Source organism: Polypterus senegalus, chromosome 7, assembly GCF_016835505.1.
Source record: "Polypterus senegalus isolate Bchr_013 chromosome 7, ASM1683550v1, whole genome shotgun sequence".
Lineage (NCBI taxonomy): Eukaryota > Metazoa > Chordata > Cladistia > Polypteriformes > Polypteridae > Polypterus > Polypterus senegalus.
Window position 1 is genome coordinate 23,261,254 of NC_053160.1, and position 26,520 is coordinate 23,287,773.

Sequence of the window (26,520 nt, forward strand, 5' to 3'; positions counted from 1 at the left end):
CAAGCTTCCCACGACCCTGCTCAGAATTAACCGGGCTTAGAAAAATGCCATGGTGTATATTGAACTAAATGCACAGTCTCTTTTTCATGTTTAAAGGAAATTCAGAGCAAGCAAAAATGGCACATCACTTTATTATCCACTGTTAGTGACAGTCAAACTTAAATCTGCAGCTTAAGTGCGATTTACAAAAGATCCCTATAACCCTTAGACCACCATTTATACCTTACGGTTAAGGAATACAGTCCGCAAACAGTTCTGTGCTTTATTAGAAACGCTCGTGCGCCCCCTTCAGGTGTTAAATATTATAGCCAATTTCCTAAATGTATAATGCAAAATTTTATAAAAAGTAAAATAAACGTGTTTTGTAAAACAGATCTCTATTTCACTGTCCATCCAATTAAGATAATATATGTAAGATTATATATAGATGTCAGTCAAGATACCCAGAGTCATTTGCTCCAAACGCAAATCGGGCAGCATCAGTCGCGCAGTAGGAAGCAACGGTGGACTGGATGCCGATTCAACATTAAACAGATTAAGCATAATCAATCACATCAGGACAAATGTAAACGCTATGCACTGTATATATTTGAACGATAATCTCAAATGTGCATCAGATCAGCCGGTACAAGCTCTCTGCTGAGCGAAGGATTTGCAAATCATCGAAAAACAAAGGGTGTAAAATTCGTGCTGCGATGCAGTTGGAAACACAACGTACAGTTTAATCCGCACTTTAAATATCTTCTGAATGCTCTATTTCGTGTGGGCGACTAAGCAATTAGATCCTTCCGAAATGTTCAGTTTAAACTGAATTAAATGTAACATTAAGATCGAAGTAGTTTTATGTCATTTGACACTATTCACGATGTTCATTACAAGTGCTGTAGACTTTACATATAAATTAAGGATGCATTATACAGAACAGTCTCCCGTTTCAGAAAAACGAAGTTGTAATAAGCACAAATGCGATGTTTTTTTCTTTATAAAATATAATACTGATGAAATCATTGTCATTTTAGTAAGGAATGAAAAGAAAAAAAACTCCAAGACAAGAATCCACATAAATTATTCTGTCGGCTCTGCGGAGCGCAGTAACTCATGAGTGATGTGCAGCATGCGTAAGGGACAGCCTACCCTGTTGATGGAGCCGTCACCACGCCCATGCGAAGGGCTGATTGACACGCTGTCATCCAATAAGAACACCAATGGGCTGCGCCGCCACATAAGGTATGTGCAATTTATTTTAGAGGTCACCATTACCAATTAGCTTTAAAAAAACTTGGAATATTAACTGCTATTTATTGCCATTTTTGTTTTTCCAATATCTATAATAAAGACTTACTCGATCCTACTGGCTTGGTTGTATTTTCCATAACGACTCTTTACACCTGAAACATAGTAGGAAGTTTTTGTCATTAAATGAGAGTGCCAGGTGTACGCTTAAAAATAAAGGTGCCACGGTGGATCTTCAGAGCTACGTGATAGAAAAAACATTTTTTAGTTCAGAAAAGAGCTAATCACACGAAGGTTCCGGAAATAACTTTATATATTTAGAAATGTAACAGATTCCTTAAATAACTATGAACAAATGTTAACAGATTTATGAAATCCGAACGGGTTCCTGATTTTAAAGGGACTTTAACTGCATACATTCACACGGGCTCAGTTCAGGTTTTCTTGATCTGCTAGTATCCAGCAAGGTAGCCAATTATACATTCAAGAGTTCTGTTTTTTCCCCTCCCCACATATTAGGAACCTTTTTAAAGCCCAAAGGGCCAATGTCATATGCAATGAATCCTTCGTTGGATTAAATGGTTCCACGAGGAACCACACAACCCAGTAAAATGCCATTAACTCACCACCATTGTTAAAATTGTGCTTAAATACGACGACTTTTAAAATACAGCCCAGGTATTCTAAGTATGACTTGGGACAGTTTTAGTGTCTCCTATTGTTCCACGTCCTGTTTAATATTGTTAAGACTGTATCTTTGTTGATGTTTGATTAAAAAATGTTAAACCAATTAGTTAATGTGTAATAGTTTTACCTGGATTTGATTTTTAAACCTGCGTTTTGAGTTAATTGTGGTTTCAATAAAAGACTATAAATATTTGGACAGAGAGTGTGACCTAGTGGGTTACTCTTTTTATGTTATAAATTTTAATAGTCTTGACTCACAGCGTAACTCATGACATGCTATTTATTTTGCATTGGGTGTGACGAGGATGGACAGGATTAGAAATGAGGACATTAGAGGGTCAACTCAAATTGGACGGATGGGAGACAAAGTCATAGAGGTGAGATTGCGTTGGTTTGGACATGTGCAGAGAAGAGATGCTGGGGATATTGGGAGAAGGATGCTAAGGATAGAGTTGCCAGGGAAAAGGAAAAGAGGAAGGCCTAAGAAAAGGTTTATGGATGTGGTGAGAGAGGACATGTAGGAGATGAGTGTAACAGAACACGATGCAGATGATAGATAGATATGGAAGAAGATGATCCGCTGTGGCGACCCCTAACGGGAGCAGCCAAAAGAAGAAGAAGAAGTAGATCTAAGCATTGTAACCTATCCAGATATTTAGGGTCACCTTACTGGATGGTATTTCACTGTGGTAACAGTAGATTTTAGTATGGGTTGTTAAGTAATTATGGACAAATAAGGTTAATGAGGTCACTAGAATAAGTAAACACATTGATATGAGATAATCTTAATAATGTGAATTGATCATTTTTGTTTAACGTAGTACACTGCTCCAAGGAACTTTATAGAGCAAATGAGTACAATTCAGGCCATGTACAGCAGCAAAGATGTTCATTCAGTATCTGATCAGTTACTGAGAAGAAGTGCATACAGAAGTAAAAATGAAGTGATAATACCGACATCTGAGTGAGATAACCATAATGTAGCCAAATTACATAATCCCTTTAAAAAAATGTATTGACATTTATTGGACATTTGTTACCATTACTAGCAGCTATCTACATTTTGTCTAAATCATTTTTCAGGAATAGGATAACATTCAGCTGGAGCAATGGAGGAACCAACACCAGATGGAATACAAGTGCACTTCAAGCGACATACATGCACTCATCCACTTTAAGATCACTAATTCTCCACACAACATATGTTTGAAGTGGGGAAGGAAACCATAAGAACATAACAAACTTGACAAATGAGAGGAGACCATTCAGTCCATCAGGCTGGTTTGTTTAGTTAAGTTCTCCCAATATCTCATTCTTCTAAAGATTATTAAGGTTTCTGCTTCAACAACATGTCTTGGTAGTATGTTCCAGAAACCCATAACTCTTTGTGTGAAGAAGCACTTCAATCCTAAACATCCTTCCTCTTAATTCCCACTGTTGCCCTCGAGTATGTGTTTCACCCTTAAGCCAAAAGAATTCTGCTGGATCTACTTTATCAAAGCCTTTGAGAATTTTAAAGAGCTGGGTTAAGTCCCCACACAGTCTCCTCTGCTCAGGATTAAACAGGTTTAATTCTCTGAGTTTGTCAGAGTAGGACATGTCCTAATGTCCATGAATATACTTGGTTGCTCTCCTCTGCATATCTTCAAGTGCTGCTATGTCTTTCTCATACCACGGTGATCAGAACTGCACACAATACTCCAGATGTGGTCTTACCAGTATGTTGCGTAATCCCTCGATTTATCTTCAGCATTTTATTTGCTTTTTTAATCGTTTCTGCATGTGGAAGAAAGAATGAAAATGTTCTGCCAATCTAAATCCCTAAATCCTTTTCAGAGATTGCATCCTGTAGGACAGTGTCTCCCATCTTGGATTTATAATTCAACCATGTAAGGTTCATAGAGAAAAGAATCCAGTTAGCCAGAATCCATTCTGTCAATTATTAATATGTTATTGTAGTAGCATTAGTATTAGTATAGTAAGAAGAAGAATTGTCAAATATGCAGCAAATATAGAATCACAGGGAATATTGCAATGCATTATATTTTAAACTTCAAGGATACATGACTTTGGAAATTAGTACTTTAATTATAACTGAACATTCTCAGACCTCTTTAATTTAATAAATCTTGATCGGGACTGGAGCCTATCCCGGCAGCATCAAATTTAATGCAGCAATCAGCCCTGGACAGTGGCAAGGCCTTAGATTGTGGGTTTTTTTTTATCTGCTATTATTAACATTGTATTTTAACATTCATTTCTAAAGACTAACTGCCTATTATGTTAACTTGTTCAGAGAAAAAATTTTCAAAGTTAAAAACGTACTGTATATTAAGATACGCGTGGTACAAAACATCGATCAGTGGTCTAATAAAATATGTCAGTTATTGTTGTACCTCTTCAATTAACACATTTGTGTGGATGAAGACCTTTGTTATTACACTTGTACATTCAAGACTTTTTGGAAGTTGTGTGTATATATAAGAGTAGACAGTGTGAATGAAGACATGATAAACAAAAAAGAACTGGTTACATGAGCAGGTGATCCTGTTTAATGTCCAATATGATTGGCTGTTGAGAAAAGAAAAGGAAGGATGCATCACTGCTGACATTCAGGTTTAGTTCTGCAGAAATGTGTTCTCCTCGAAGTCTTGGCTCAAAACAATGAGGACTTTGTGGGTCAGGTGGTTTAAGGAGGGAGGCAGAAGTAGAAGGGGAGGAGCAATTGTCATCCTAGGTGGAAGTGACATCATTAGATGGTCCTCCTCTATTTTAATGTAAATATAAACTGAGTTAGTGGCAGCATTGCATCCTTTTCCTTCCCTGTAATATTAGATGTCCTTGTACCTATGAGATAATTCCTAAGCTTGCATGTCTGAAACAAAGTACAAAAGGGCTAAAAACAAGCATTTAGAAAAAGATGACCCAATGACTTACTATAACTTTTGAAAAATTAAAAAATGTTCAAAATGGAGATGAAACTGATAGAGAAGCATAAAGCTGTCAATTGTGTGTAATTTCTAATATGTGATGTTAAAGCACCAGATGATGGTACACATTGATCTCACAGGGGTTGAGAAGCAAATGAAATGCAGTAGTTTAGAGATTGAGATTTGTAGGATGTGGAGTACAAAGACAAAATTGGCACCTGTTGCCACTGGAACAGTAGGAGGCATCAAGATTGGCTCAAATAATATCTTCATGAAGCTCAAAGGCAACGGGAGCTGTCATTTCATGCCAAATGAAGAATTTACCTCTTTTAAGAACAGCACATTTTCTTATGATGGTTTTGGATATATTCACTCTAACCCTAATAGACACCATCTCTGTAAATAGTTTCTTTTTTCCATTTCATTTTTTATATTTTTTCTTTCTATTTCTCTAATATCCATTGTCATTCCATCTGCACTTCAGACCAGATAACCTACCAGAAGCTAAGCATGTTTGGGTCTGGCCAGTGCTTGAATAAGAAACCTGGGTTGCTGTTGGAAGAGGTGATGGTGAGTCCAGCAGGGGGCACTTACCCTGTGGTCTGAATGTGGATGCCAGTGCCCCAGTGAAGTGATCGGGACATTGTGCTCTGTACTTCAGATTAGATGTAAAACAAGGTCCTAACTCTCTCTGGTCATAAAAGATCCTTGGGTATCTTTCAAAAAGAGCAGAGTGTTTCTTAAAGTCCTTTCTAAATTGTCCACCATGGCCTGGTCATCCCTTTAATCATCCACTGTCTCTAATTGGCTACCTCTTTCACCACTTTACCACCTAATAGCTAATGTGTGGTGAGTGTACTGGCGCAAGAATGGCTGCCATCACATCATCCAGATAGATGCTACACATTAGTTCCGGTTGAAGTGGCTCCCCACTCTCTATGCAAAGCAAGTTGAGTAGGTTAGAAAAGCACTGTACAGTAAAAATGTAACAATAATAATAATAACAATAATAATAATTATTAATAATAATCTATTATCAAACCCACTTAATCCATTTCAGGGATGCAGATAATGGAGCATCACCCCATGACAGTGAACACTCATGTACACATCCACAAGTTTAGAGCTAATAATTAACCGGATCCTGTATGTCTTGATGATGTGGTAGGAACATCTAAATTCCCAGATAGAAACCCAGGGAGAACATGCAAATTCCACTTAGAAGTGCCAAGGCCAAGTTTCCTACTCCAGGACTCCGCATATCTGAGACAATACTGCCAACCCCTGGACTGCAATGCTAGCTAAGTGCGTTTTTAATAGGAAAATGTGTTAAAATTACTGTATAAAGAGAATGAACTCATTAAACTTGCATGTAGTGTGTCTCTTAGCCATTTATCACCAACATAAACACTGGTCTTTTACTAAATAACAGTAGCATGAGAAACTGTCAGATGCAAGCAATTTAGATCTGTCTCTTCATCATCGTGGATATATATATATATAACGTAGCAATAATATATATATATATATATATTTTATTCATGATGAAGAGACAGATCTAAATATATATATATATATATATATATATATATATATATATATATATATATATATATATATGTGTGTGTGTGTGTGTGTGTGCGTGTGTGTATCTCAACCATACATTTTTAATGTTATGTTTTGCTTGCAGTCAACACTTAACACGGTGTTGGCTAGCTGGAGAGCTCATCTCTCAATGGACGACATAACAATACTTTAATATAAATTGTCTTTTACGCCCTCGATGCTCTTTCATGTTAATTTTTATGCGAAGCGTTCGTCCAAAGTATGCGATTTTGCTCCCCGCGGCTGTAAATCGAGGATCAAATCAAAGACAACTCTGGCACGGGTCGAGGTCCTGACTCCCCGAGCTCTGTCTGCACGGATTCTCGCTTCTTACTCCAGGAGACTCCAGAGGGAGTGGGCGGGCGCTTGTGTGTGTGTGGGAGGGCATTGTGTTAAGCGTCTGGACGGGTTTGGTGGATTCGCAATCGTGAGAAGGAGGGGTCGCATTTTGTAAGTGTGTCTGTAAGAGAGCGAGAGGGACGTACTGTGTGCGTTTGTGGAGTGAGAGGAGAGCTGAGATTGATCGCAGCGAGAGTGACTGCATGGGAGGCGGATTGGTGAACCCAGCCGAGCGCTTTGTGGTGAGCCTAGCAGGGATCTGAGCATACTCCTGCTTCCTATTTTGGTCAGCTGCCCCCACCCCCCATCGCTGCCGTTTTCGCTGGTTGAGCGCTGCCTCCTTAACTGCGGAGTCACAAGGGAGAGGAGAGGCCCGATTTCCCGGTACTGCCGCATCTCCTCCGCAGCTGTGAGCCTCTCGTGGAGTACTTGAGCCCGCACTTCGACCTGGATGGATGGGTATGGGGAAAGCAGGATTTTATTACCACGGGGCTAAACGCCTCTGCTACCCTCCTCCTCGCCTCGCACTTCTGCTGCTCGTTGCTGTCTCCTTCTGTTTTAGAAAAGGTAATTGTCTTTATCCCTTTCTTTGCTCATTTATTAAAGTCAGCTAAAGTTTTGCGCACGTCTTATTTTCAATTTAGCGCACTGGTATACGCGTTATAATCGTCAGGCTTCCATGCTCTTTGCAGATGCTTATCTGTGCCAGAGCGTCCCAGACTTGCGAACTGTGTGATCGTTATCGAAGAAGCCACAGATTGAGACGGTGCTGAGGAATCTGTCAATGTAGGTTGTGACGGAACATAAAGTGATAACGTGTCTTGGTATGTGGACATTTTGCATATTCTTGGCTAGATTTCGGCGCACGACCATTTGTTTCTAAGCCGATTTGTTCGATCGTTTTTTTTTTTTCATGTTCTACTCGGTTGTGTGTCATTCAGGGCTCGGATCAAGTTTCAGCCTCCTAAGAGCTGAAGCGCAAGTTTCGACAGCCTGCGCTTCCACACAAACGCATCGAACCTTCATTAGCGTGTTCGCGCTGAAGAAAGATGACACCTCGCCCGCTTTTGTCCCGAGTCGAAACATGCGTGATAGTTAAGCATCCGATCTGCTTTTACAAAAATGTTCATTTTCAGTTAAATCTGACTTTTGCAATTGAAATGACACCACAAAGTGCATGTAACATGTTATACATTACGGACGTGTGTTTTAGAGTGTCGGGCTGATTATTATTGTAGCTAAGAGCTGAAAGAAGAAATAAACCCGAGACGGGACGACAGGCACACCTTCGCACACACCAGCACTGGCGGTACTAAAAGTAACTGGGCAACACAAAAAGAAGTAGTGGGAGGAAGCCCAAAATATATAAAGGGGAACATGCGAAGTCACTCCGCCGAGAGTTAAACCGCAGTTCAACGGCTACTAGTAGCCAACATAACCGCCGCAACACCGTACTCTCCCTTTTAAAAGTGTAATGGGCATCGCAAACCCAGAATAAAAACGATGTAACTTTATGTAGCAGAGTCAAAGTGCAAATCGCTTTGATTGGATTAGTTATGGAACAAATCAGAAGAATACTAATCTTCACAGACATTTCTACGCTTCCGGTTGAGTTTTCCTTTTATATAGCGCCGGGCATAGCGCTTCATTAAAAAAAGCTTCAGATTATCCGATTGTTAAAAAAAAAAAAAGTGTTACAATAAAGAAAGTCGCGCTTTTAAACCTGTAGCTTTTTTTAAAGAAACCAACTGGTTTTATTTTGACCGTTACAGTGTTGTGCTTGGTTTGATCCTGAAAACAGTAAGAAAAAAACGGAGGATCTATAAAAATAATTAAATTTCAAGAAGTGAAATTTGCTGTTATTGACGAAGACAAGGGTAATATTCAGGGAGGCATTATGTTAACATGCCTTGTAGCGTTAATAGAAAAATGTCTAATTTCATATGTGTACAGAGACATTTAATATTGTTTATTGTTCTTTGACTGACAGGTACTAATAGCATGTCATTTACATTGGGTGCGGAGGGAATGTTAAAGCTATAGCGAATCTGTTATAAACTAAATAAAATCTGATTTTTATTAGTCGTGCAAGCGGCTATGGAAGAGTCCTGCAGGGCTTTATTTTATAAGCAATAACATTGCCGTTTTATTGTTCCCCTCAGGAAAGTACATCTCCGCAGCTCTCTAGTGCTCGTGAAGCGATGTATAACCCTTTAAAAGCTTTAGATACATGACTTAGCGTTCATGTTTTCATTTTGAAAATGTATTTTGAACTGGATATGCTATTTCATCTTTAACTACTTTTGACGCATTTTTGATATGCTTTGTGTGTGTCATATATATATATATATATATATATAATTTAGGTATTTGTTTCTTACATAAGATGAAGTCATAAGTGTTGAGATAATAAATGTATATAAGGAAGGTGTGTTAAATTAACATTGGCAATTTTGCACTGTTATCCGGCAGCACATGCCCACATACTCGGATATTTGATGCTGTGTTACAAATTAGTTGGAATATTTTATTGACCGCTGAGGTCTACTAGATTTACTAATTTATAGTGCAATTCGGGTATTAATTTATGTCAATACACTTTTACCACTCATTATTTCAAATCGGTTGAAAAACACTGTGGTTGACAGTCAGGTCGGACTGAAATGCAGCTGTGGGTGGCATATCCTAATGTTTGTGTCCAGGCTGTGTGTGTGTATGTATGTATGTATGTATGTATGTATGTATGTATGTGTGTGATGGTGTCCCTAAACTGTATGGGTAATTAGGTATTGATCCAAAGCAGTTCAACAATGGATGACCCTTGGGGTCTAACTGAAATGAAGCATTAAATGAAAAGCAGCGTAACGGAAAAGCGTGTTGTGTAAAATATTCAAATTTAAGATAGAAAAGATAACAAACAATGTGTAGTGGGAGCGATCGCGCAACATTCAGACACGGCAACAAGACTGGCGCTAAACCCGGGGATACCCCTCAAAAAAGAGGTGCAGGGTGTTCGGTTGGGGAAAAGTAGACTGGACTAATCGACGTCGTTAACAAACTTTATAATAAACTACATCTTAGGTAAGACGATCGTTGCATTTATTCTGCTGAATAAATATACGTAAAGACGCTTCAACATAATCTGCCGCGACTGAAAAGCTGTTTATTAAGGCTGTGACTCAAATTGTTATTTTTAAAATTGATCATTTGAATTAACGCCGCAATATAATTAAACTTCATGAGACTTTATCCTAAGCTTTATTTAATTCAGAACAATTAAGTGGTTTTTATACCGTGCAAAAAGCTATATAAATTTTGGTAACTATACGGACTTTAGGGACCCCCAGTAAGGCTGGCCGTTTAAAGTCATTCTCGCGTCTTGTTAGCCATTAACGCTCCCCGTAAAGCTAACCTGTTTTCGCCATGGCTTGGCAGCTCAATGAAATTTTGTTTTTGTATACATTCGCTGCCCTGTTTTCAACTTGGCTTCCTGACAGCTGCTCCACTTTGGGTGTTCTGGCCGCACGGAGCGCTCCTTGCCATTATAAATTAACGGAGAAGGAATGCCACTGGGTGTCCGCCGAACAGTCACGCCTTAATAATTAATTTTACATGGTCTCGGCCAGCTGGACATAATAAACTTTGATTGGTTTCACTTAGAAGAAAGGAGCGGTTCATTGAAGGGTGTCTAAAAGGAGAAGCCGAGGTTCACTTTAGACCCGAAGGTTGTCAAATTGTCGAATATCGCGACGGAGAGCAGCCTGCTTTTAAAATATGAGGCTCTTCTGAAGAGTTTTCCTTAGGCGATGGTCCAGATTATTATTTTTTTTTTTTTTTAAATCATTGCTTTTCTAGGATAAAACAACCATATTTTAGATTTAGAAGAGGTTTTTTTTTGTTGTTGTTGTTTAACTAACTCAAATTCTGGACCATAAAATTAAAATCAGGGACAACTCCAGGATGGGGTACCAGTCTAGTTCATTATTGCCAGTGTTTAGTTAATACTTTGTGTTTATATGGCTCCTCTCTTGAAAGAAAGCATCCATATAAACCCTTCACGGTGTTATTTTAACACTAGGGGTTTTACTGGACAATTTCAGAGCAAACATTCGGAATGTGGAAGGAAACCAGAGAACACAAAGAAGAAAGCGGGCAGACACGGGAGAACGAGCACACTCCACAGACGACGATATGACTAGGATTTTAGGAACACAGGAAAATGTTTTTAAAAGAGCTGGCGATTCAGGCCAACAACACCCTTGCAATCAGAATTCGCGAAACCTGCACAGAACTCATTAACTTTGATCAGTGAGTCCATTTATAAAAACGCATTAACATCAGTGTGCAGCGTTTAATCGGAGGAGTTGTCACGCAGTCTACTGATTTTACTAAAAGGGATGAATGAGGTTTTAACCACAACAGTGGTTTTTGTACCCACAAAGCTCATTGCCTTACCAACCTAAAGGCAATTTACAATATAATTACGGACACTTGTAAAGTTATAGGGTCTGGGCCAGGGTTGGTTCATGCCTTGCAGTTTGCACCCATCATTGTGTCAGTGTGGGTTTTCACTGGGTAACCAGGTTTTCCCTCCTAACCTCAAAGTTATGGCACTTTGGTTAATTAGCAGTGCTAATTTGGCTGGGTATGGGTATTTACATGAGTATACCCACTCTCTGTGATGGACTGGCATCTCACCCAGGGGTTGTTTCAGGAGGAAGGTGCTGTAGAGAATGAATGGAGGTGTGGATTTCTCCATCCATCTATTTTCTACACCTGGTTCTATCCTAAGCAGGGTCTTGGGGGTTCTGGAGTCTGTACCAACAAGCATTGGGGGCAAAGCAGGGACAATCCTAAAGGAATACACACACATTACGGAAACTTTAGCATTGCCAGTCCACCTAACCTGCATGTCTTTGGACTGTGGGTGGAAACAGGAGCACCTGGAGAAAACCCATTCAGTCATGGGAAGAACATGCAAACTCCATGCAGGGAGGACATTACCACTGCTCTCCTTACTGTGAGGTAGCAGTGGTGCTGCTGTGCTCTCTGATATATGAAATACAGTTCTCTGCAACATATTACATTTATAGTACTTTGCTCTGTGTAACTGTTTTTGTAACTGCCAGTAATGGTCAAAGAGTAGTTTATTAAGAAATTCACAAATTATTAATTTTAACATATAGTAAATGTTTTTTATAAACACTGTTTTATAACAACACCATTGCTAGAGAATGAGCCAAATCTTTGGGAGAAGTACCTCGCAATTCTCGCTCTCTAAAAAGAATTAGATTTTGAGTCCAGGTGGCTGAAATGAGGTTCCTGTGCAGGGTTGTTAGATTTTCCCTTCAATTCTGGGTCACGAACTGGCAGGAGAAAGTCTCCCTGTCCAGATCAAGAGGAGAAAGTTGAGGTTGATAGATACATAGATATGTTTGCTCCCAGGTAGTTTGGGTATGTAGTTAAGATAAGTCTAGGAGCCCCCTTTTGGCAGGTGTACAAAGCAAACCCCAGTGAGAAAATACCTACTGGCAGAGCCAGGACATGCTAGAGGGATTACATTTCTAGACTGAACTGGAAACACCAGGGGATTTCCCAGGAGGAGTTAGGAGGAAATTGCTTAGGATAAGGTGGTCTGGCCTGTCCAGTTTACCATTCTGCCACTGTGAGCCTCTCTGGACTAAGCCTGGCGAAGGTCAAGCATTTTTTCACAGAAGCAGCTCGGTTGTGCAATGGCACATTTACATTTTAATTTATATTTATTTGCTTGGCAGACAAAGTGACTTACAGAAGAGGTTAACATAATCTCTTCAACATCACTGTGGGGTCTATTTGAGGACAAGTGTTACATTTTAGCACCAATGCTTTCCAGCTTGGGTGTCCCTGTCTAGTCACCGAGTCTGTGGAGAATGCACATTCTCTCCTTGTCTGTGAGGTTGTTTCTCTGAGTTCTTTGCATTTCCCCTTTCACCTTCCAAAGACTTTTACATTCAGTTGATTGGCCTTGTGAGTGTGTGAGTGCACCCTGTGATAGACTGGCATCCTATCCAAGGTTCACTCCGGCCTAAGGAACATTCAGCCGCATTAAGCAGATTTGAAAATGAATGGAACGACTTGCAGAGACTACTCTGCTTCCAAGATCTTTTACTAAACTCTTACAGATACAATGCAGTGTAGTTCAGGTCCAGGAACCACAACGTTCTCTGCATGGACACGAATTGAACATTCAGTAGCAAAGACTGTGGGATGTAGGAGAAGACAAAGAATGTAAGGAAAACAAGCACCAGAAAAATGAGTAGAAAATATATGGCAATGGGGCACGATTTCCAAAAATAGCAGCAAATGCATTGAACAAGAGTCATGAGTAAAAATAAATGCTTTAAATAATTATGAATTAGTTTTGTTTTCTTTTTAAAATTATTGGCCAATATCCAGCTCTGTGCAGAATTCATGTAGCCATGTAATTGTCTTGACCACACAGCCACAGTGTAGGCAATTCATTATGGCTTTACATAATTCATTATAATGAAGGACAGTGTTCATGGCTGACATGCAGTGGCTACTCCGTAGTACTCTTTTTAACCCTTTTAAAGGAATTTTGTTAGACATCAAAAAGTAGCATATGGGGGGAAAAGTGTGGCAGGGGCATGGTGGTTATTGAAGCGTTTGCTGAAAAGAAAGCCAAATGGGTTTAACTAACCAATGAGTGATTATGTTAATGTAAGTTATGCTTCTGAATCGAGACCTGCAGTTAGTTACATACTGAAAATTGATTTCCAAAGGGTTCTTTGTGTTGTAGGTTTTATTTATTTATTGATTGTTTCTGTAAAATGGAGACGATACAATGTTGAAAATGGTATTTAGTGATGTCTTGGTGTTTCTTCCAAACATCTTCATTCATTATAGAAATTAACCTCTGCATTACTTAATGATGCATATGCTGACTTTCCAGCTTGGGATACTTTTTGTAAATAAGTAAGTAAAGTTTTATTTACACAGTATAGCACTTCTCAAAATGTTTCTGAAAGACTGAGTTGCATACTCTACATGTCAAGTCATCCAGCTCTGTGTTTACAATTTCAGAAACGTATGCATTTGTACTAAAATGTTGTTAAATTAAACCATTTTAGTAAAATATTAAAAACAGAATATGCTCGGGGATGCCTGAGAATTTAAATTGCAAACCCACCTCATTCATTGGTCAGGAGTACTGCCCTATAACTGCTTATTCATTGGCTAACATTGCTATTCATGTGATGTCAACAAAACACATGCAAAACTAAACATTATAATTAGGGCAACCAGACCTGTCGTTTTTACCAGAACAGTTGTGATTTCAGGCAATATGTCCTATTTGATTTTTGATTTATATAATAAAATGTCCAGTTTTTACCTGGCTGGCCATTAAATAAAATGAATATTGTGATACAAATACAACTCCGAAGTGGGAACTCTTCGATTTAATTTTAAAAAGTGCTCATAATGCCAAAGAGAAGCCCACTTGCTGTCTGACCATTTAATTCTCAAGTGGGGTCCCATTTTGGGACTTTGAAAATCTGGTCACAATAATTGAAAACTAAAGGAAAATGAGTGAAAACTTTACCACAAAGAGTATCTGCCTCCTACTAGAGCATATCTGAGGTGCTTCCACAAGCAGAAGGTCAATTTATGTGTGCAGTTTTACAGAATGCCTCCAAATAATCTTGAGGTACACCAGTTGTGGATGTTATGAACAGAAGAAAGGGACAAAAGGGGCTCCAGGGGAAACCCCATGTAATGTCCAAGGTGAAATAGTTTTTCTTATCAAGTTTATGAATAATTTTTAAAAAGATTTATAGCTCCTGAGGTTGTCAGGGCCAGGGTTACAGATTGAATGATGACTTCCTTTCAAGCTGGCATATTCATAGAGGTCGGAAGTGGAAGGGGCAAAGTTACTGCCAGTGGAAGTGGCATTTTTGGACTTCCGGGGAGTTCCCCCATATTCCAAAGTTAATGGTGACATACCCGAAACTTTCCCCGTATCTTGAAGTACAGACAGACACATGAGACACTTTCTACGCTCATGTTCATGAAAATATGAATAATAAATGTAACGACTAGAGGCGGGTCTACAGTTCAGCGTTTGTTCACATCTGAGCACATTCCATTTTCATTTACCAGAGGTGGCTTATTTTACAATATTTTAATAAAAATACATGTGATCGGGATGTTATGAGCAAGCGACAAGATGACCTGATATGCTGATTAGGCAACACAATTAATATGAGAGTTTTTCATGTATGTTTCTTCTGTTGTTTGCTGTTGCCCAGTGTTGGTCACCATAGACGCCTGTTATAACTCTGTTATCTGTGTTCTGCATAAAAACATGAGATTCAACATTTTTCTTGGCCATCACTGCAATATGCGTAACATATTTAAAAAATATTTTTTAATGTCTTTTTGAAACGGATAATCTTTTACAGATATCAGGAGGAAGCTCCAAAGCTTGGGGCATAGATTGCAAATGCACAGCTGCCCTTTAATTTTAGCCTAGCTGTAACTGAGCTAAAAGCCCTCCATTAGTGGATCTAAGAGATCTCCTCATATTGTACAGTGCCAACAATTCACAACTGTGTCCCGGGGCTTCATTAGTTAGTGCTTAGTATGTACACATGAGGAGGTTAAAATCAATGTGGTACCTCACTGGCAACCAGTAGAGTGATGCAAGATCAGGGGTATTGTGACATCTGTGATTAGACAGGCAGCCACAACTAAAGATGAGTGACAGCTCCTTAGCTTGAGGCAAGTAAAAATGGCATTACAAAAGTCCAGACACGTTGACACAAAAGCATGAATCATTTTGGGAGGGTCTACAGGATGGTAGTGAGACCAGCTTTGTTATATGGGTTGGAGACAGTGGCACTGACCAGAAAGCAGGAGACAGAACTGGAGATAGCAGGGATAAAGATGCTAAGATTTGCATTGGGTGTGACGAGGATGAACAGGATTAGAAGTGAGGACATGAGAGGGTCAGCTCAAGTTGGACGGTTGGAAGATAAAGTCAGAGAGGCGACATTGCATTGGTATGGACATGTGCAGAGAAGAGATAATGAGTATATTGGGAAAAGGATGTTAAGTATAAACCTGCTGGGCAAGAGGAAAAGAGAAAGGCCTAAGAGAAGGTTTATGGATATGGTGAGAGAGGACATGCAGGTGATGGGTGTGACAGAACAAGATGGAGAGGACAGGAAGATATGGAAGATGATCAGCTGTGGCAACCCCTAACAGGCGCAGCCAAAAGAAGAAGAAGAATTTTCTGTGTCCTGAAGATGCAGGACTCTTGTAACTGTCTTGTATGGAATAAACCCAAAAGTACCAGCAAGATTTATTTTTGACTTTTGACGTGGGTGCATGTAGGAATGCGCTGTGTGCTGCACTCGTCTCCCATCCGGTGATGATTCCAGACTTTGGTTAGTGTTTCTAGGACAGTGTTTCCATTCCTTAATGGAATTAAGGGGAGCCTGGAGATATACAAATTACAATTGTCCCCTGTGATAAACCGGGGTCTTGTTTATAGTTAGTTGCCAGTGCTACCAAGAAATGTTTCACTTCCTAATGACTTAAAATGGATAGATGCAGGAAAAAAAATGCACTGCGTTTTTATTTTTATAAATATTTTGATATGTTAACATATTTATTAATTTACTGGTTTATCACAAGACAGTTTGCTATTATAGAAAATTATCCAACTACGCAATGATCAGATGTCTAATGCCTATAAAGCTGTCATTCTCCTGTGCTGAGCTGCATTTCACTTATTATTTAATGAAAAACACAATTGCAGATGAATATCCATCTGGTGATCTTCAAATGAGCAGAGGCTGCTACATCAAAGCACAGAGACACAAAAATCAAAGCTTGGAAAATCAAAAGTGCAATAAATCATTTAGCTGAAATCTGCTTCTGTGTTATCACCTACATTCATTATATGATATTAATATACTTGCCTCTGGTAGTTTTAACATTCATTATTAAAAATAATCATAGCTTTAGTGTGCAGAGTTATATTAATTATATTGTATTTGATCAATGCATATGTTTTGAAGTAGCAGCTTAATATGGGCAGCATTGTGTCCCAGTGGTTAGTGTGGATGGCCCATAGAAGGCAACCCAAGTAGAAGTTAAAATTAAAATGCTGTGTTCATTCCACGCTTCCTTCTGTCAACACGAGTTTCGTCTCAGGGGGAAAAGAAATGCAGTCAGGATAAATAGTGACTTAAAACTGCACCAGTGGCAGTCGGTGTAGCTGGTCATGGTATGGTATCTGACCCACCCATGGCTGATTTCTGATTTGCACTGTCTATGGCTGGGTTTAGGAAATGGGTGAATGGTCCAGCTCAATATTAGACGAAATGCTGTGGCTGCTTTACTTGGCCGGGGTCACAATGGAGCTGAAACTAAATGTGTATGTTCTGTGGGAGTGTGTGCGCGTTCATTGTGATAAGAGGGTTTCTGGGTGTGCCGGGCGTCTACAAAGGCATCAAAAGCAGGCATAAGGTAAATAAAAATGGTCCCTTTATGACCAAAGTAAGCATTAACCAAAAGGAAACTCTGCTGTCTCTCTGAGCTTCACATGTCTTACACCCTGTCTGTCTGTCTGCCTGGCTGATGTGGTCCAGTTTACTGTGGTGCCACAACAAATACCTGTGTCCCACTTTCTGTCTCTGTCTTTCTCTGTATTTGTTTCACACTTGTCCCCTCTCCCTAGTGTCAGGTTAATGTCTGACCCACTCTCCTCCTGACGTTGTACTCGGAGGACATTTTGCTGTGTAACAGATTTAAACCCCCATCCTGGAACACTCCCACATGTTAAGTTATGTAATTTGCCACAAAGGCAACAGGTTAGAACTCCCTCTAGTGGCTTCTTGTGTGAATGAACATCAGGGCTTTTCAATGCCATTAAAGGCTCCTTCCTGAAAGGTCAGGTATACATTGTCTGATTTTTATAATGTTTTCTTCCTTTTTAGTCATTGTGATGTATATTTGATAGTGGTTAGTTGTCTATCTATCTATCTATCTATCTATCTATCTATCTATCTATCTATCTATCTATCTATCTATCTATCTATCTATCTATCTATCTATCTATCTATCTATCTATCTATCTATCTATCTATCTGAGTAGATAGATAGAAAGATAGGTTATGCTTCATCTGTCCTTCAGGTGAAAGTAAAATGTTACAGAAGCTCCTAAAAATAATAATAACAAACAACATCCCCCCCAGAAACAAATAAAGACATTTGGCTTGAAATGTGCTGAAAATGTATAAGCCCATTCGGTCTGATTGCCAAGCTATGACATGAGTGATCAGACTATACATGTACAAAGTGAGATCCATAAAATTCTAGAATTGTTAAAAACAAGCTTACTCAGTTTTGTCACCTTCAAAATATTCTTCTTGAGATGCAGTACACTTCTCCCACTGCTTCCTCTATTCCTGGAAATATTTCTTGTACTCCTCATTTGTTATCGTGTCCTCCTGCAATATTTTTCCAGATTACTTTCATGATGACAAATCATCTTGTCTTCAGGCATGTTTTTGAATTGAAAACGGGACTCTTCACCAATGACTGAGGGGGGAGACGGGTCTTCAATTCACAGGCATGACCAAGTGTGACGGGGCTTCACCTCTGTGTAATAAATTAATTTTCCAGACCTTCATTTAACAATAGTTTAGCAAAAAATGCATGTGTTTTGTATGTTGTGAGCATACAACTGGAATACTTGACTCATGGATTATTAAAAGCCAGTAAGGGGAGGATATTTTACAGATATTTGATATTGCTTCCTGTTTTCTAGCGTTGGTCACTTTTGGTGAAACATGAGGTTCAAACATTTTCTTAGCCACAACTACAAACTATAAGGGGTAAAAAAAACATCAAAAATATCAATTTTGAGTGGAGTATTCATGTAGAGTAACATTTCATTCATATTTTTAGAACATTTGTACAATGTTGTCAAGAACAGGCCATTCAGCCCAACAAAGTTTGCTAGTCCTACCTACCTCATTTCTCCAAAATAACATCAAGTTGAGATTTGAAGGTCCTAAAGGTCCTACTTCCTGCCACACTGCTCTTCCATTTATTCCTTGTTGCTTCTCTGTATGAAGAAAAACTTCACATTTATGGAAATTATTCATTATCTGGGATCAAATCGTATTTTCCAAATTCCTGGAAGAGTAAGATTGGACAAAGTTGAGTGTAGATGCACAAGCATGAATGAAATCAAACTAGAAATCCATAGTTCTTTTTTTTTGGCTCAAGGACTTATTTGAAAATCTTTAGTGGCTGGCTAGTAAAGGGAACCGAAGGGACGAATGTTGACTTTCTACTGTTTCTTCTTGTAAGCAGCACATTGAAAACAGCGGCTGTGATCTGGCCAATTTATTATTTGTTTTTAATTAATGAATGAATGTATTTTCAGTTGGGTGCCCTACAGTGAGAGTAATAAGATCAGCACCTCCAGAACCATCAGCACCACTGAATCTACCACATTAGAATCTTTGGAGATCTCTAATGGATAAAGCGTTACCAAGACATGGCAGGGTTATTGTGTTTGTGTGTATGGCAAGCCGAATTAACATTTAGAGATATCTCAAAATGAATGTTGGATATCTTAAAATGTAATTTACTTTTTAAGATATCTGAAACTCGCTTTGAGATATCTTAAAACAATTTCCTTTACATTTTAAGATATCTGCAATACATTTTGAGATATCTCAAATGTATTTCAAGATATCTCAAATACAGTTTCAGATATCTCAAAATAATTGTGTCTGCATTTCAAGATATCTCAAATGAATTTTCAGATATCTTAAATTGACCTTTCATGCATTTTAAGATATCTTAAATGCATTTCAAGATATCTCAAAATCATTTCCTGTAAAATTGCCTATTATTTCAATGGGACTACTTGTTTATTTTAAGATATCTTGAAATGTATTTGAGATATCTTGAAATGTGCAGGAAGCTGTTTTAAGATATCTGGAAATGTATTTGAGATATCTTAAATTGTATTGTAGATATCTGAAAATGCTATTGAGATATCTTGAAATAATTGAGTGTCCTTTTAAAGATATCTTAAAATGCATTTTAGATATCTTGAAATACAATTTGAGATATCTTGAAATACATTGTTAGATATCTGAAATGGAGCAGAGACCCATTTTAAGATATCATGAAATTAATTTTAGATATCTAAAATGTATTTCAGATATCTGAAAAAAAAGAATTTCAAGATATCTTGAATGCTTTTTAAGATATCTAAATTATATTTCGAGATATCTCAAAATAACTTCCTTCTCATTTTAAGATATCCCAAATTCATTTTGAGATATCTGAAATGCATTTTCAGATATCTTAAAATGACTTCCTGCACATTTCAAGATATCTCAAATACATTTCAAGATATCTTAAAATAACTTCCTGTGTATTTCAAGATATCTCAAATTCATTTTGAGATATCTCGAAATAGACAGGAAGTCCCATTGAAAGAATAGGAAATGTTACAGGAAGTGATTTTGAGATATCTCAAAATGTATTTGAGATATCTTGAAATGCACAGGAAGTTATTTTAAGATATCTCGAAATGTATTTGCGATATCTCAAAATGCACAGGAATGTATTTCAAGATATCTCGAATTGCATTTAAGATATCTTAAAATGCATTTCAGATATTTCAAAATGTACAGCATATCATTTCAATATATCTTGAAATCTGTTTAAGATATCATAAAATGCTTTTTAGATATCTTAAAATAGATGCATTTTTAGATATCTGTAAGTCAATTTGAGATATCTAAAATGCATTTCCAGATATCTTAAAATCCATTTTGAGATATCTCTAAATGTTAATTCGGCTTGGAATTCAGAACTCTCTGGATTCAACAGCATTGCTTAACTGGCATGACGTCTCCCTTTACCCGATCACTTGTGTTTTAAAAAGCGATTTGGAATGTCCACTAGGAAAGCCAGGAGAATTCAAGAAGAAGCTGATTGGAACTATTTAAGAGTTGTATGGCTCAAAGATTTTAGGAAAAAAAAAAGAACTTCAGGTTAGTCACCTAAAAGTCAGCCTAGCACCTTTTGAGAAGTAAAAAAACAGAATTAGAAAACAAAAAAAAAAAAAAATCCAGAGGCCTTCACCTCCCCCACCTTCCATGTCAACCACTACTTTTGGTGGGATGAAGGAGATCGGTGCAAACAAAAATGTGATTTGAGTGCCACACACACACACACACACACACACACACAGAGCAGCCTGCCCATATTTACATAGGCTCACAAGTTTCCAGGTTTTTCTGAAGGGGCCTACTCTCTGCTGCTGCTGGGAGTGAAATTTCAAGATGTGGAATTTGGCCAGGGCTACAGGGGTCAAGAGCTCTGCTTGATTTCAAGGGGCGGACACTTAACACTGCTAGCACAGAGAAAGACTTGTCACAGCTGTCCCCTCTGAGCCAAGTAATGGCACATGTCCCTAAATATTCTGTCATACTTCTGTTTCCATTCCTGAGGGACACCGAGGACCCAAAGGGACTCTTTAGGTGAATGGCAGACAGATTAGAACAAGAAATCCCACTGTCTGCCTGATCATAAATTAAAAAGGACACGCGTGCTAATGTCCATTTATCTCACACCCTATAGAGAAAATATTCCTTTATATAAACCTGAAGACTTTTTTAGAAACCTAACAAAGAAAATGACTAAATTAATTTAGCTTGTGAATGATGGTAGGATTACGGCTGTCATGCGGTAAGTAGACAACTTCCTCTCCTCAGGAATTCATTAGTCATCTTTCTGCAAAGCTAGTTGTTTTACTCATCCATAGATCCTTCCATTACTGGCTCAGTTTAATCCGGTAGAGGGTCATGGGGGCCACAGCTGCATCAGAAATAACGTGCAGACCATCCTGCCCATCGCAGAGCTCCCATACTGGCTACGGTGATTTCAGGGCTTGTGTGAGGACAGTGAATACAAAGCAGTTTACTTAATTATTTATTGGACCTGTGGAAGTCATGGAAGTTTCTGGGTAGCTCACATGGATAATGCTGCACCTGTGGGTGGGTTACAGATTGGGGGTGATGCGGTTGTGTAGTGGTTGGCACTGCCATCTCACAGCTCCTAAGGGTGTTCTCCTTATTTGACGTTTTATCACTATCAATCCTTTTTTTTTTTCATTCCAGTGTGTGTGTTTTTTTTTATGACAACACATTTTGGTGTAAGACTTTCTGTAATTGGGCGGCACGATGGCACAGTGGTAGCGCTGCTGCCTCGCAGTAAGGAGACTTGGGTTCGCTTCCCGGGTCATCCCTGCGTGGAGTTTGCATGTTCTCCCCGTGTCTGTGAGGCTTTCCTCCCACAGTCCAAAGACATGCAGGTTAGGTGCATTGGAGATCCTAAATTGTCCCTAGTGTGTGCTTGGTGTGTGGGTGTGCGCCCTGCGATGGGCTGGCGCTCTGCCCCGGAGTTTGGTCCTGCCTTGCACCCCGTGTTGGCTGGGATTGGCTCCAGCAGACCCCGTGACCCTGTAGTTAGGATATAGCGGGTTAGAAAATGACTGACTGACTGAATTTCTGTAATATAAATGAAACTTTGCTGCAGTAAAGAGAACTGATACTGCATGAAAGATTTAATAAAGTTTAATATTGGATACCAGTCATGGAGTCCTGGGTTCAGTTCCCACCTTAGTCACAATTCATATGGAGTTTCCATTTTACTTTCTTGTATTGGGAAAGTATTGTAATCGTCCAAAGATTAGATGTCGATATTTTGATGAGTCTCTACGTTTTAGGCCTCCCTGAGTCCGAAAACGCCATTTTTGGAATGATTTCTTTGTGCCTGTATGTGTGTTTGTACACATGATAACTGGAGCACGCCTTCAGTTAGGTCAACCAAATTTTGCATACAAGTATTAGGTACAAAACATAGATTTCTATCAACTTTTAGGCTATTCCCGCTAACCGCAATTGGTGCTTTACCTTTTATTCATGCAGCTGCAGAGTCTGATTTGCTCAACTTTACTTTTAATTATAATTGTCTAATATATTATTAATTTGACTTGATTTGTTGTTGATGGTTCTTTATTGTACATAATATGAAAATATAACCATTGTCTTTCGGCTTACTCCTCAAATATCCACCCTCATATCAGAGTATACAAGAAAGTCGAGGGGAGACCACTCCCGATTTTATCTTAGGTCTCCAAATTGTTCCTTCCATAGTCCCAAAATGTTATTTCATGATGAAATTTGAACAGTATGAGTATGGGTGTGAGTGTGCAAATTTGTCATATTACTGGTATCCAGTTCAGGACTGGTTCCAATATTTGTACTTTATATTACTGAAGTAGTTTCTGCCTTCCTACAACCCCAACACAATATCGGCTCAGTTAAGCGATGACTAGCCATGGATTAACAGCAACAACAATTTATTTCTTCTATTAAGCCAAAATCACACAAGGAATGCATCAATGGGCTTTAACAGACCTTTCTTTTGACAGCCCATCCCCATCAAAGCCTTGGCTCCCTAAGAAGACTAGAAAAAACTTCCAGAAAAAATTTAAAAAACCTTGTAGGGAAAAAATGAAAGAAATTTTGGGAAAGGCAATTCAGAGAGAGTGTTAACAAATGGGTTAAATACAACACATAAAATAGAACACAAGTAAATCCTCTTCACAGAGCCAGATGGCCAATCTGTCTTGGCCACCTCAGAAATACAACATGACAGTCCAAAATGCTGAGCACTCCTCCCCAAATGCAGGCACAGAGCAGCACAAAAACTCTGAAGGTAAAATGCAAGAATAGATTATACTATTCACTAAATAGAAAACACTCAAATAGATCAAAAACAGAGTAGAAACTAATGATCCTAAATGAAAAACGCCAATATCTGCCCATTAGTTAATTGCAGAACCACAGCCTGATTACAGAAAAGGAGTCAGACAAGCCAGACAGTGTCAGAGTCCTGGAGACCTCAGCCATCAAACTGGCTCCCGCTACTGGTCATTCTACAGCCGAGTCAGCACTGGGATGGCCAATCAGATGAAAGGACACTTCTACTCAATGACTCCAGTGCTCCTTTATCTGAGATGACTTTTCCATAGGCAGGCAAACAACACAACAGTAGAGCAGTGGCACCAAGTGCCACATGAGGATACCAAGAAGAGAAACAGAATAGAGGAGGGTTATTAATAGTTTATAAATATTACTGATGTTTTATTACTAATACCAACTAGATGTGATCCTGTCTAAGTCGGGTTGTAATCTAAGTAAATCACTGTAGACCTCATGTTTTTTATTTGATATGGCGGTTGTCAATTTCATCTGATATCATAATACCCACCTTTTCCTAAATTGACACAGCCTCCATTTTTCACCACTTCTGCTTTGCACCAATCGTCAGACAGACCACTCTTACAATTGAAGTGTTTCAATCTGAAAATGCGGCAGTGGTTGCTACTCCCTTGGCCTGGTTTAGTGACTTTAGCCTAATTGTATTAGAGCTTTCTTTTCCTGACATGCATGTCAATTTATCATTATTTTCACTTATCCATTGACCAACACACAAAGTTATCAGTCATTCGCGATGCAGCTTGTTCACATTGCCCAAGTGCATAGAAGAAAGTTGCTACTATGCTGCTGTTGCCGGCATATAACATTGGTCAATAGAATAGTCCGCTAAGAACAATTCTGTTTTTAGACCCTTATTTGGTCATTTTATTACCATTTTTGATTTTTTTTTCCCTCTGTCTTCACGTTATGCCTATTTGTAAAATTATTCTTCCAAAGTCTAGCAACTGGATGGGCATAAAGATACACACACACACACACACACACATACATACATAGACACGTCTCCATTTATTAAGGCTGATATATGTTCTCACACTATGTTCAAATTAGTTCTATGTATATTATAAATGAATGAAGTAACACAGTAAATGAAATAACACAAAGGCACATCCCTTTGTGCTGCTGGTGCACGGTAGGTTTTCAGCACATGCTGCACACGGAATTCAGCGATGCACCTGTGTCGCCTTATATCCAAAGTCAGTGTGACAAAAGAGGCTTCCCCCTGCCCCCTTAATGTACATCAATTCAGTTAACGACCAAATTGACTAACGACACTCTACTCAGAACCATGTGGCGTCATTAAGCGAGGCACAACTGTGTGAGCAATGTCATACATGTGCGAATGGGAGCCAGCTAAAGGGCTTGAATGAGGGCAATTCCAAGCTAGACTGGGATGTGGCAGGGTGCACTGCTCCTTTTTGTCGCTTCTCTGCAGACCGTTCACAGAAAATTCCACCTGGCCCTGTTGATGTCACTTCTGGGTCCGAACCTATGGATGAAGTCCCTTCCGGTCCCGGCCCCTTTGACGTCACTTCCTACACTGTTCTTTAAAAGTCTCCACCTTTTCCCTATCCCCTTAGTTCTGTTGTGGACTCTGATTTGTGCACATCAGTGCCATCACTTATTTCAGTTTTGCAGCCAGGAAATAATACAGTATATGTGTGGCTGCCACAGACCTTACTATGGCTCTTTGTCGAGTTTGTGACAGCATATACTGTATATGTATAATAGTCGTGTCTTGCTCAATGTAAGTACGTCTCTGTGAATTTCCCCTTGGGATTAATAAAGTGTCTATCTACAGTATCTATTTAATGACATCATATGGTTCTGACCAGAGTGTAATTGTGTATACTGTATGGAGATAGATAGATAGATAGATAGATATTGTCTCTCCTATCTATCTATCTATCTATCTATCTATCTATCTATCTATCTATCTATCTATCTATCTATCTATCTATCTATCTATCTATCTATCTATCTATCTATCTATCTATCTATCTATCTATCTAATAAATGGAGCAACAGATGTGTTGGGATCCCAAGGAATTTCCCACTTAATGTCCAAATTGACAAAAAGAAGAAAAGTAAAAATACTCCACAAATGCTAGATACAACTCTTTAGGCACAAAATTAGCTGTTGTCCAAGGAAGGTGGTCCCAAAGTAAATGCTGATTTCTGGTCAGTGAGTTCTTTAAATAGTGATTCAGGCAGGATGGGCGGGGCTACATTCAATTTCCCAAAGTGATGTCAAAGCTCTTCCTGTTCTTCTATCCTAGGACAGGAAATGAAATAGGTTTGTGCCGGTGTCACTTTAACAATTTTCCCCCCTTTGTTTCTTTTGGCACAGACCCTTAAGACACTACCTGCACTTGCATGTGTGACACAGATAAAGATAAGAAGTCTGAATTTGCATAAGCTGCCCTAATTCAGAGTATTCATAAAAATGTAATGATTCACTTCAGGAGCTAGAATAATAAACTAAAAATAGTTGCATCAGATATATGAAATGTTAAAATATGTGCTTCAGTTTAAATGTTGAAAGTCTAAATATTCTCAATTGTAATAGAAATCTTAAATTTTTCCCCAAAGGTCCATAGTGGGCTAGATTCCTAAGGATCAAAAATAACATCATATTTGTAATCACTGACCTTTATTGTCTAAAAAGATGCACCACCAGATAAGAATAAAATATCATTAATATTATCATGTTAGTGTTCAGCAACCTCGAATCCACATAGAACGGCACTCCACATTTTAATTTTTTGTTAGTTTTGTGAGAAGAAGTAACTTTAATCCCTCTTATCCCATTTGATTGTGAACCCCTTGGGTCAGTT

The 26,520-nt window shown here is 38.7% G+C and overlaps 1 protein-coding gene across 1 annotated transcript in view; it reads left to right on the top strand.

The window, feature by feature from the left end:
* Positions 1–6,880: 6,880 nt before the first annotated feature.
* Positions 6,881–26,520, top strand: part of rgmb (repulsive guidance molecule BMP co-receptor b) — a 41,403-nt gene continuing 21,763 nt past the window's right edge. The window contains exon 1 of the mRNA XM_039758351.1: positions 6,881–7,361. Within this exon, the coding sequence (XP_039614285.1) occupies positions 7,250–7,361 (112 nt within the window). The 5' untranslated portion in view covers positions 6,881–7,249. The remainder of the gene's footprint in view (positions 7,362–26,520) is intronic.